This window comes from Hypanus sabinus, chromosome 25 (genome assembly GCF_030144855.1).
Source record: "Hypanus sabinus isolate sHypSab1 chromosome 25, sHypSab1.hap1, whole genome shotgun sequence".
In the NCBI taxonomy this organism is placed as follows: domain Eukaryota; kingdom Metazoa; phylum Chordata; class Chondrichthyes; order Myliobatiformes; family Dasyatidae; genus Hypanus; species Hypanus sabinus.
The window spans coordinates 45,045,513-45,057,869 of record NC_082730.1 but is presented as its reverse complement, the minus strand read 5'-3'; the positions used below and the strand labels follow the sequence as shown (position 1 = coordinate 45,057,869).

Genomic DNA, 12,357 nt, shown 5'->3' with positions numbered 1-12,357 from the left:
TGGTTGGCTGTCAGTGGATGCTGTATATCAATAATTTAGATGATGGAATAGATGGCTTTGTTGCCAAGTTTGCAGATGATACAAACATTGGTGGAAAGGCAGGTAGTGTTGAGATGCAAAAGGACTTGGGAGTCTTTGTGTAGAACACCCTAAAGGTTAACTTGCGGGTAGAATCAGTGGTGAGAAAGACAAATGCAGTGTTAGCATTTCAAGAGGTCTAGAATACAAGAGGAGGGATGTGATGCTGAGGCTTTGTAAAGCACTGGTGAAACCTCGCCTTGAGTATTGTGAACAGTTTTGGGCTCCTCATCTAAAAGACAGACAGACAGACATACTTTATTGATCCCGAGGGAAATTGGGTTTCATTACAGTCGCACCAACCAAGTGTGGATATATAGCAATATAAAACCATAAATAATTAAATAATAATAAGTAAATTATTCCAAGTGGAAATAAGTCCAGGACCAGCCTGTTGGCTCAGGGTGTCTGACACTCCGAGGGAGTGGTTGTAAAGTTTGATGGCCACAGGCAGGAATGACTTCCTATGACATCTCAGTGGAATGAGTCTCTGGCTGAACGTACTCCTGTGCCTAACCAGTACATTATGGAGTGGATGGGAATCATTTTCCAAGATGGCATGCAACTTGGACAGCATCGTCTTTTCAGACACCACCATTAGAGTGTCCAGTTCCACCCCCACAACATCACTGGCCTTACAAATGAGGTTGTTGATTCTGTTGGTGTCTGCTACCCTCAGCCTGCTGCCCCAGCACACAACAGCAAACATGATAGCACTGGCCACCACAGACTCGTAGAACATCCTCAGCATCGTCCGGCAGATGTTAAAGGACCTCAGCCTCCTCAGGAAATAGAGACGGCTCTGACACCTCTTGTAGACAGCCTCAGTGTTCTTTGACCAGTCCAGTTTATTGTCAATTCGTATCCCCAGGTATTTGTAATCCTCCACCATGTCCACACTGACCCCTTGAATGGAAACAGGGGTCACCGGTGCCTTAGCCCTCCTCAGGTCCACCACCAACTCCTTAGTCTTTTTCACATTAAGCTGCAGATGATTCTGCTTGCACCATGTGACGAGGTTTCCCACTGTAGCCCTGTATTCCGCCTCGTTTCCCTTGCTGATGCATCCAACTATGGCAGTGTCATCAGAAAACTTCTGAAGATGGCAAGACTCTGTGTTGTAGTTGAAGTCCGAGGTGTAGATAGTGAAGGGGAAGGGAGACAGGACAGTCCTCTGTGAAGCCCCAGTGCTGCTGACCACTCTGTCTGACACACAGTGTTGCAAGCGCATGTACTGTGGTCTGCCAGTCAGGTAATCAATAATCCATGACACCAGGGAAGCATCCACCCGCATCACTGTCAGCTTCTCACCCAGCAGAGCAGGGCGGATGGTGTTGAACGCACTGGAGAAGTCAAAAAACATGACCCTCACAGTGCTCGCCGGCTTGTCCAGGTGGGCGAAGACATGGTTCAGCAGATAGACAATGACATCCTCAACTCCTAGTTGGAGGTGGTAGGCGAACTGGAGGGGGTCTAAGTGTGGCCTAACCATAGGCCGGAGCTGCTCTAGAACAAGTCTCTCCAGGGTCTTCATGATGTGGGAGGTCAATGCCACCGGTCTGTAGTCATTGGAGCCACTGGGGCATGGCGTCTTTGGTACAGGGACAAGGCAGGATGTCTTCCACAGCACAGGAACCCTCTGGAGACTCAGACTCAGGTTGAAGACATGGTGAAGTACTCCACATAGCTGGGGGGCACAGGCTTTGAGCACCCTGGGGCTGACACCACCCTGGAGCTGCAGCCTTGCTTGGGTGGAGACATTTCAGCTGTCTTCTCACCGTTCAAGATTTCTGTAAAAGATGTGCTGACATTGGAAAGGTTTCAAAGGAGGTTCACAAGGATGATTCTGGGAATGAAAAGTTTATCTATAAGGAACGCTTGATAGGTCTGTACTCGCTGGAATTTAGAAGGATGAATGTTAAAACCTTTTGAATGTTGAAAGGTACAGAGTACATGTGGAAGGGATGTTTCCAGTGGTGGGGTAGTCAAGATCATGATGGCACAGCCTTAGGATAGAGGAGCGTCCAATTAATAGATGCAGAGAAATTTCTTTGCTGGAGCGTGGTGAATTTGTGGAATTTGTTACCACAGGCAGCTGTGGAGGCCAGGTCATTGGGTGTATTTAGGGCAGAGCTTGATAGGTTCATGATTGGACATGGCATCAAAGGTTATGGGGACAAAGCTGGGGAGTGGGGCTGAGGAGGGGAGAAAAAAGGTTCAGCAATGATTGAATGGCAGAGCAGACTCAATGGGTCAAATGGCCTAATTCTGCTCTTGTGTCTTATGGTTTACAAACAGAGCACTGTGTAGTGAGAAGAACTGTTGACTGGGCAAGACTGCAGTTAACAGGATGAGTTGTAATGTAAAAGGTAGACAAAATTGAAAAGGGTGACTACAGAATTTGAAGGTAATATATTTGAAAGCGCACAGTATATAGAATAAAGTAGATGAACTTGAATCACAGTTACAGATTGACATGTATGATGTTGTTGGTATCACTGAATCATGGCTGAAAGATTAGAGCTGGGAGTTTAATGTCCAAGGATACACATGGTATTGAAAGGACAGGCAGGAAACAAAGGGAGCAGCGTGGCTCTGTTGGTAAAATTTGAAATCAAATCATGAGTAAGAGGTGACGTAGGAAGGTGTTGAATCATTGTGGGTCGGGCTAAAGAATTGCAGTGTTAAAGACTCCAATGGGAGTTGTATACACCCTCCACCCATCCAACCCTCAAACAGTGGTAAGGATGTAGTCTACAAATTACAATGGGAGATAGAAAATGCATGCCAAAAGGGCAATGTTTCAATAGTCATGGTGGATTTCAATATTCAGGTAGGTTGGTGCTCGATTTCTAGTGGGGTAATTTCTAGAATGCCTACAAAATGGCTTTTCAGAGCAGCTCGTGGTTGAGCCCGCTGGGGAATTAGCTATTCTGGATTGGGTAATGTGCGAAGAACCAGAATTGATTAGAGAGCGTAAGGTAAAAGAACCCTTTGGGGAAAGTGACCATAGTATGATTGAATTCACCTTGGAATTTGAGAAGCTAAATTCATTATCAGTATTACAGTGGAGTAGAGCATTAAGCAGGTTTGGGACTCTACTCACTGAAATTTTAGCAAAGCCCCCTTGAGTCCTTCACAGGTGCAGTAGCGCGGGCTACGGGAACTTGATCAGGCAGACAACTTATGGTCCATTAGCTCCAAAAGCTTAAGATCACCGAGGCCAGGCAAGGAGAGCAATGGTTTGGTGCACTCAGACTGCGATAGTCTAAAAGTCTGTAAAAGGTGGGTTTTCAGTGATTGTTATTTATTGTGTTCAGGTAGGTGTTCCCGTAGACACAGCTATGGAGTTGTTGAGTGATGCTACCAGAAAGAAATATTTGGTGTGTCCATGGAGAGTTGTCACAGCATGAATTGAGCCTCAGCCTGTATGAACCAAGCACCGGCATTTTGCTCCCTAAACCCCGGCAGTTTCAAAGAGGCAGCGTTGGCCGACATATTCAGTAACTCTGGAGCATCGGGGTCACCAATGTAGGTTTTCTCAAATAAAACTATGTGAGGCATTTTATGTTCAAGGAAAACAACTCATTTATTGTATCCATAAACTGAACACAAAGCGGGGTAACAGAAATTCACATAATTATGTCATCACATCAGATCAGCCTCTTTCAGTGAACCCAACTCAATGTCAGTGGTTGTCAATTATGCATGTTTCCAGCAATTACATTATCCTACTACCCACAAGGGATACATATGCCACAGCATCACACCCCTCCTGGTACATCCACGGCATTAGTTTTAAAGTTTAAAATTTATTTGTCAAGCATACATTGAAACAGTGGAATGGGTCATTTTATATCAGATCAAAAACGATTGTGCCAGGCACCCAGCACCCATTGCCACATTTCTGGTGCCAACATAGCATGCCCACAAGTCACTAACCCTACCACAGGAACATAGAACAGTACAGGCCTTTGGCCCATGATGTTGTGCTGACCTTGTAACCTACTCCAAGATCAAACTTACCTTTCCCTCCCACATCATCTTCCATTTTTCTACCTATTTCTACCATTTTTCTGACATAGCTCCCTGTACCATCCCTGGCAGGGTGTTCCATGCACCCACCACTCTGTATGTGAAGAACTTACCCCTGACATTCAAAGGGAGAACATACAAACCCCTTACAGATAGAGGTGAGAATCAAATCTGAATTTAATCCGGTTCTATAAAGTGATATGCTAATGTCCTGTCTAGGACAAGACCACGCATTAAAGATTTAAAGGATTAGCTTTATCTGTCACATGTACATTGAAACATACAGTGAAATGCATTGTTTACGTCAAATCAAATCAGTGAGCATTGAGCTGGGGGCAGCCTGCCAGTAGAGCACACCTACAACTTACTAATCTATAGGCCTCTGGAATGCGGGAGGAAAGCCAGTCAATCATGGAGAGAATATACAAACTCCCTACAGACAGTGACGGGTGAACCCAGGTTGCTGGTGCTGTAAAGCAATTGTGCTATCCACTATCTGACTGTGCCATTCCAACTAGTGCTGACTCTCTCCATGACAGATGATGATCAAAAACAAAAGAACAAGGGGTCACATGATTTTTTTTCAAATAACCTACAAACACTAGCCAAGCCATCACCTCCACTGCAGAACGCCAATTGAAGAGCAGCTCCTAGAACCATTGACATATCGACAGAAAGGTGTTAAAAAGGGACCAGTAACATCATGAAGGCTCCCACACACCCTGCTCATGGAATGCTGCTTGTCCTTCTGCCATCAAGGAGGAGGCTACCTAGCATCCATGACAGGACCACCAGACTCATAAATAAGTTACTTTTCCCCAAGCAGTTAGGCTGATCAACATCTGCCCCCACTGATCCACCCTACCCCTCCAATCATAACTACTTTATTTCCTGTCAGCCACCTTAAACACAAATACTCCTGTGCCTAGTGTAACTTTATGAACATACAATCAATGTAAACAAGCTATCTTATCTATTTATATTTATCGTTTTTAGCACTGTTTTTTATCTCATTGTGTTTTTTGTGCTGCATGGGATCTGGAGTAACAATTATTTTGTTCTGCTTTACAATTGTGATCTTGAATAACATTCAATGCATCTGCTGCTGGACAGATGATTGAAGTCCCCGTCCAGTGTCCAGGTTTAACACAGAGGATCCCCCGATCATTCTGTGCTCCCTCACTGCCCTCTACTCATGCTGCACTCGATCTAGAGCAACATAGAAGCTCTTCTTGTCATCCACACAGTGCCAACCAATAGGGCCAATCTCACAGTCGGCACACACGAGGTACTTGATGTTATTCGTGTCCTTGGTGAAGCCAACATTCTCAAAGGCAAACATGTCATCCACGAACCAGTGCTCGAGAAGCAGGTCTCCTGTGACCATGCTGTCCTTAGTGCCCAGTGCCACTTTCTGCCTCATGGATGGCAGGAACAACTGCAAGGCAATGTGCACACATTAACCCAATCAGCTTTGGCATCACAGTGATTGACAGGTACATTGACCAACTGGAAACATGAGGGGGTCTACAGACACCTGGAAGCCACAGCCAACACCCCCCACACACACACAGCCCTCCATGCACACACACAGGCCCCCCACACACGCTTGCGCGCGCGCACACACACACGGCTGCCGGGATTCAGCAGGTCAGGCAGCATATATGGAAAAGAATAAACAGTCCTGATGAAGGGTCTCAACCTGAAGCCTCGACTGTTTATTCCTCTCCCTGACCTACTGAGTTGGACAAACCAACTCTGTTTGGGGGGGGGGGCACAAACACATAATTTGCACATTACGTACACGTCCTTTCAAAAATATTTACATAGCTTCTCACAGGAGATGATTAGCAAAACAAATTTATATTATTTTACCATCTTGGTGTCAATATCTATCAATATCAATATATCAAGATCTACCCTGGGCCAAACATATTGATGTGATTACAAAAAAGGCTTGACAAATTCATTAAGAATTTGAGAATTGCTAATATCACCAAAGGATCTCACAAATTTCTATAGCAGTACTGTGGAGAGCATTTGAAATGTCTGGTATAGAGGGCCCATTGCATTAGATTGGAAAAAGTTGCAGAAGGTTGTGAACACAGCCTGGTCCACTGTGGGCACTAGCCTCCCCAGCATCCAGGACACCTTCAAAAAGGTGGCATCCATCATCAACAGAACATGGCCTCTTCCCATTACTACCTTGAGGAGCCTGAAGACACTCTACACTTCAGGAACAGCTGCTTCCTCTCCTTTGTCAGATTTCTGAACAGACGATGAAACCATGAACACTAGCTCAGGGATTTTCCCTCTCTTTAACTACTCAATTTATTGTTTTAATAAATCTCATATACTTATTGTAGTTTATAGCTTTTATTATACATTGGACTGTCCTGCTTTTGCAAAACAGATTTCACACATTGGGTTCTTACATACCAACTGGCGTCCTAATAAGCGTGACTTTCACTCCAAGTCCCACAATTCTAGTCATCCTTTGCCACCCACTAGGGTTATATTTAGTTTTATATGTTGTATATGCACTTTGGTCAAAGGACATCTACAGAATACATTTTAACATTAATATTACTGTTATTTTATGTGCTGAATGTGATATATATATATATATATATATCTATATATCCAGCCTCTGGTGAAGGTGCTTGTCGTGTACTTTCTGGGACAGCTCACTTATCTTTGGGGCCCCACCGGACATCCAGCTCTCACTTATGGTTCTAATCTGCTGTTTGCATGCGACAGTAACTGCACCCTGGTACACCACTTTGACAGGCAGGCTAAACCAGGTAAGGGTAGCTGGTGGGTCTCATTCCCTGGTGAGATAGAGACATGCCTGTCCCAGCATGCAAAGTCAACTCTGGCTGATGAGATCTGCAGTGAGATCCAACGGCCAGGAAGGTGGTTCTGCAACGCATCGTGGAGAGCAAGGGGCTTGACAAGGCACAGGAGATATCATGGTCATCCACTATGACCAAGCAAGTCCCAGTCAACCTCTTCGTATCACTGGACCCAGACTTCCAAGGTCAAGTGAGTGGACCTGCCCCAGTGTGATGGCTTTTCCAAAAACTCTGCTGCCCAGGTCTCCTGATATTGTTGGATATGACAGCCACCAGAGTTACAATGAACTGCATATGCAGTTGTACATACATCTGTAGGATACTTTCTAATGTTAATATTATGGTGTTGTTATTTTACATACTGTATGTAATATATACACACTGGACTTTGCATCTTGGCCTCAGAGGAACAATGTTTCCTTTAGCTGTATACATGGGTATAGATGAATGATAACTTTGAACTTGAATCTGTCTCAGCCCCTAGAAAAATGTATTAATCTCCTTTATTCCAACAAAGTTTGCCTTACTCTCTGTAGAAAACTGGCCACAAGAAACTGCAGATTTGTGGACACGGGAACCAACCTCCCCTTCCATGGGCTCTGTCCACACTTGTTGCTGAAACAGCCAAAGTTCGCCCTCCCCAGATGTTCCCTCCCCCCCTTCTTCCACTGGGCAGGAGGTACAAAACAACACACAATGCTGGAGGAGCTCAGCAGGTCAGGCAGCATCTGTGGAAATGAATAGACAGTCAACATTTTTGGCTGAGACTGTTCTTCAGGACTGATAAGGAAGGGGAAGATGCCAGAATGAAAAAGTGGGGGAAAGGGATAGGTGAAAGCACATACCATCAGGCTCAAGGACAGTTTCTACACCATTGTTATCAGACTCTTGCACGATAAGTTTCATTGCAGGCCTCACAATCCTGCACCTTTTCATTTATCTGCACTGCACTTCTTTAGTAGTTTTTACAGTTTATTCTGAATTACTTTACCTTATTCTTGTTCAATGCATTGGGTAATGATTTGATCTGCATGAACAGCATACAAGACAAGCTTTTCAATGCATCTCAATACATGTGACAGTAACAACTGTCACCTCAACTTTTCTCCCATTTCCAGCTTTGTTTGTTTAAATCTTCATTTTCATTCACCATCTTTACTTACACATAAAACATTACCGCGTATTGTCCTAACAGGCTGCACCACTGCGCAGTGTGGAAACTGTGCTGCAGCTGACAGGAAGGCTCGACAACGGGTAGTCAAAACTGCCCAATGCATCGCCGGCACCACTGTACCCATAATCAAGGACACATATACAGAAAAGTGCTGGAAAAAGGCCAGTAACATCATGAAGGAACTCACCCTCCCTGATCATGGACTGTTTATCCCATTCCCATTGGGAGAAGGCTATGTAGCATTCACACCAGGACCACCAGACTCAAAAACAGTTACCTTCCCAAGCAACACCTTCACCCACTCACCCTCCACAACCCCAACCAACACTACTTTATCATTTCCTGTCAGTCAGGTCACGTATACTCCTGTGCCTAGTGTCACTTTAATGGACATATAATGAATGTAGAAGTAATCTTATGGATTCATTGTTTAATTATTATTGTGTTCTTTATCTTACTGTGCTTTTTTATGCTTTTTCATTCTTCGTTACACTTGTGTACTGGTAAATAACATTAAACAATCTTGAACAGTACAGGCCCTTCAGCCCACAATGTTGTGCCAACTCTTTAACCTACTTATATCAATCTGACCCTTTCCTTCCACAGGGCCCTCCATTCATCTACCATCCATGTGTCTCAGAGTCTGCTACATGCCTCTAATGGCAATAGAGACGGCCATGAGCCGATATGTCAAGTCAAGTTGCTTTTATTGTCTTTTCAACCATAGCTGCCAGCATAGTACACAGGAAAAATGAAACAACGTTCCTTCAGCACCATGTGTTACATGAAACAACACAAAACTACATTAGACTTCAGACCTACACAGGACTACATAAACCGCACAAAACAGTGCAAGACAGTACAATAATTAGTAAACAAGACAATGGACACAGTAAAGGGCAAATTACAATATAATAATAAATTATGTAAATGTAAACAACGTTTTGGCAGGAATTGAGAAAGAAGTGATCAAAAATTGCAAAAGCAGTGGAGTGGCATTCAGGGGAGAGAGAGAGAGTGTGTGTGTGTGTCTGTCTGTCTAAGTTGGTGTCAGACTAGACTCTGGGTATTGAGGTGTCTACTGGCTTGGGGGAAGAAACTGTTATATAGACTGGTTGTGAGAGCCCAAATGCTTTGGTACCTTTTCCCAGATGGCAGGAGGGAGAGGAGTTTGTATGAGGTAGCGTGGGGTCCTTCATAATGCTGTTTGCTTTGCAGATGCAAAGTGTGGTGTAAATGTCCGTGATGGCAGGAAGAGAGACCCCGATGATCCCTTCAGCTGACCTCACTATCCACTGCAGGGTCTTGCGATCCGAGACAGTACAATTCCCGAACCAGGCAGTGATGCAGCTGCTCAGGATGCTCTCAATACAACCCCTGTAGAATGTAATGAGGATGGGGGGGGGGGGGGGGGGGGAGATGGACTTTCCTCAGCCTTCACAGAAAGTAGAGACGCTGCAGGGCTTTATTTGCTATGGAGCTGGTGTTGAGGGACTGGGTGAGATTCTCTGCCAGGTGAATGCCAAGAAATTTGGTGCTCTTAATGATCTTTACAGAGGAGCCATCGATGTTCAGCAGAGAGTAGTTGTTCCATGCTCTCCTGAAGTCAACAACCATCTCTTTTGCTTTGTTCACATTCAGAGACAGGTTGTTGGCTCTGCACCAGTCCATTAGCCGCTGCACCTCTTCTCCATAAGCTGACTCATCATTCTTGCTGATGAGACCCACCACAGTCATGTAATCGGTGAACGATGATGTGGCTCCAAGCTGAGTGTTGCAGCACAGTCGTGGGTCAGCAGAGTGAACTGCAGTGGACTCAGCACACAGCCCTGGGGGGCCCCGTGCTCAGTGTGATGGTGTTGGAGATGCTGCCTTCGATCCGGACTGACTGAGGTCTCCCAGTCAGGAAGTCTAGCATCCAGTTGCAAACGGAGGTGTTCAGGACCAGTAGGCTCAGCTTTCCAATCAGGTGTTGAGGAATGATTGTGTTGAATGCTGAACTGAAACCTATGAACAGCTTTTGAATGTATGTGTCTTTCTTGTCCAGGTGGGTTAGGGCCAGGTGGAGGGTGGTGGTGATGGTGTTGTCTATTGAATGCTTGGGATGACATGCGAATTGCAGGGGGTTCAGTGAGGGGGACAGTAGGGTCTTGATGTGCCTCATGATGAGCCTCTCAAAACACAGAATGGGAAGTAGAACGAGGAAAGTAAAGGTAGACACTGTGAAGCCTGGATATAACAATCTGGCCGTGTCATTGGTAGGCACGATGTCTCTGAATAAAAAGGCTCCTCAAGGACCCAGATGACCTACTCCTTCTCCTGTTTCTTGTGTTTCTGATCTCCATCCCTGCATGTACTCGTTACCCAGCACACAGAATCTTAATCATGTTTAGTATCACTGGCATATATTGTGAAACTCTGCCAAGTCCAGCTACAAGAGGAGTGGGGGTTGGGGATGCCACCTTTTTGAGGCATCATCTTCTGCAGGTGTCCTCAGTGCTGGGAGGCTAGAGCCTATATGGAGCTGACAACTTTCTGCAGCTTTTTTTGATCCACTCTGAACTTTATTCCTCCTTCATCTTTCCCTTGCCAAAAGCCAAGTTCATCCACCCAAGCAACAGACAAGATTCTGGAGGAACACAGAGCAGGCCAGGCAGCATTTGTAGAGGGAAAGGAACAGTTGACATTTTGGGGCCCCTCTACCCTAAATGAAGGGTCTCGCCCCGAAACATGAACTAGCCATTTCCCTATGTAAATAGGCCTAACTTCCAGCATCTTGTTTGTTTCATCCATGCATTGCCCTCTCAACACCACCGCTCTGGTTACAGAAGCACAGCCACATCTCAACATCCTGAGGTGACTGAGGCAAGTGATCCTCCCTATCTGTCAACAATCTCTTTGAACCCCCCCCCCCCCCCCCCAACCGGACAGGAGGTACAGTAGCATTAGGACAAGGACTGTTAGGATAGGAAACAGTTTCTACCCCCAGGTCATAAGACAACTGAACCTCCTGCTACCACCCAGATCTCATCATGTACAAAGCATCAGTAGCTTACTGTTTACTTTTTAAACTTGTATCGTATGTGAACCTGATTGTTAACTTATTTGTGGTGATATTACTGTGTTTTATGCCTTGGTGTCTCATTTGCTGCTGTATGTGGGTACAGCCAAATGACAATCAGCACATCCCCCTCACTTGTGGGTCTATAGTTCCCTTCGCCATTCCCTTCCTCCAATTTCCAACACAGAATACACTCTCTCACCCCTCCACACCGGCATTTGCATCATCATAACGATTACCTCCTTCTCCCCCAAAAAGCACCCCCCCCCACCCTACCATTTGGGTAAAACAGATCCCATCCTGCCTCTGCCCGACTCTAACTCTCTCCCTCTTGGGTAACTCATATCTCAATCCCTGCCAACCCCACCCAACCACCCACCTGCTCCTGTCCTGGATCCTCCTCTCTCCCACTGGGAGAATCTGAATCCCCTGTTCCCTTCCCTCCTGTCCCTCTCTTGGGTGCCACACTGTCACTCTCCTACTCTGGGTCCCTCCCACCTATCCTGCTCTTCATTCCCCAACTCCCTCCCTCGGCCGCTCCCTAGCATGCTGGGTCCCCCCTTCCAAACTCTGGCCGCGGCCGCGGCTCTCGCCCCACCTCTCTGCGGCGATACCGCGCCGTCCCCGGGCTCAGCACACGGGAGCCGCACCGCTCACAAACAACCGCCTTGCCATTAGTGCCGGAGTCGCTGACCAGGCCGGTTGAAAGCCCGGGGTCGTCCCCGCCGGGAGGCTCTGTCTGCTGCTCCGCCGGTGGACAGACTGTCCCGACCACAGCACCATCACCCTCCGCCGGATCCTCCATATCGCGTCGTCTTCCAGATCAGCAACTTCCGCTTCCGCTCGGTCAACTTCCGCCTCCGTGACCATGGTAACAGGGCGGACCAGAGCAGCGGCCTGACGGTAAACATCCGCTCCCGAAACAGTATCGATAAAATTCAAAATCAAATTACAAAACAAATTCATTATTGGCACATATATGTCACCACATACAACCCTGAGATTCTTTTTCTTTCGGCTTTCACAGTAAATACAAAGAAACATGATAGAATCAATGAAAAATCGCACCATACAAAAGACAGACAACCAAAGTACAAAAGACAAACTCTGCAAATACATTACAAAACACAAAATAACAATAAATAAGCAACAAA

At 45.9% G+C, this 12,357-nt stretch overlaps 1 protein-coding gene across 1 annotated transcript; it reads right to left on the bottom strand.

Moving 5' to 3' along the window:
* Positions 1-3,641: 3,641 nt before the first annotated feature.
* Positions 3,642-12,048, bottom strand: rabif (RAB interacting factor). The gene is made up of 2 exons (XM_059950505.1): positions 11,802-12,048; positions 3,642-5,551 (listed from the first exon to the last, which is right to left on the bottom strand). Exons 1-2 carry the CDS (start codon positions 12,006-12,008, stop codon positions 5,303-5,305), a joined length of 456 nt encoding a protein of 151 aa, XP_059806488.1. The 5' UTR covers positions 12,009-12,048; the 3' UTR covers positions 3,642-5,302.
* Positions 12,049-12,357: the final 309 nt, after the last annotated feature.

What these genes read in the sequence shown, in the direction of transcription:
- rabif (XM_059950505.1), bottom strand. Translation starts at nt 12,008, where the DNA reads ATGGAGGATCCGGCGGAGGGTGATGGTGCTGTGGTCGGGACAGTCTGT. An exon ending in CGCGGTATCGCCGCAGAGAG is followed by an intron (nt 5,552 to 11,801) that starts GTGGGGCGAGAG and finishes ATTGCCTTGCAG; the next exon opens with TTGTTCCTGCCATCCATGAG.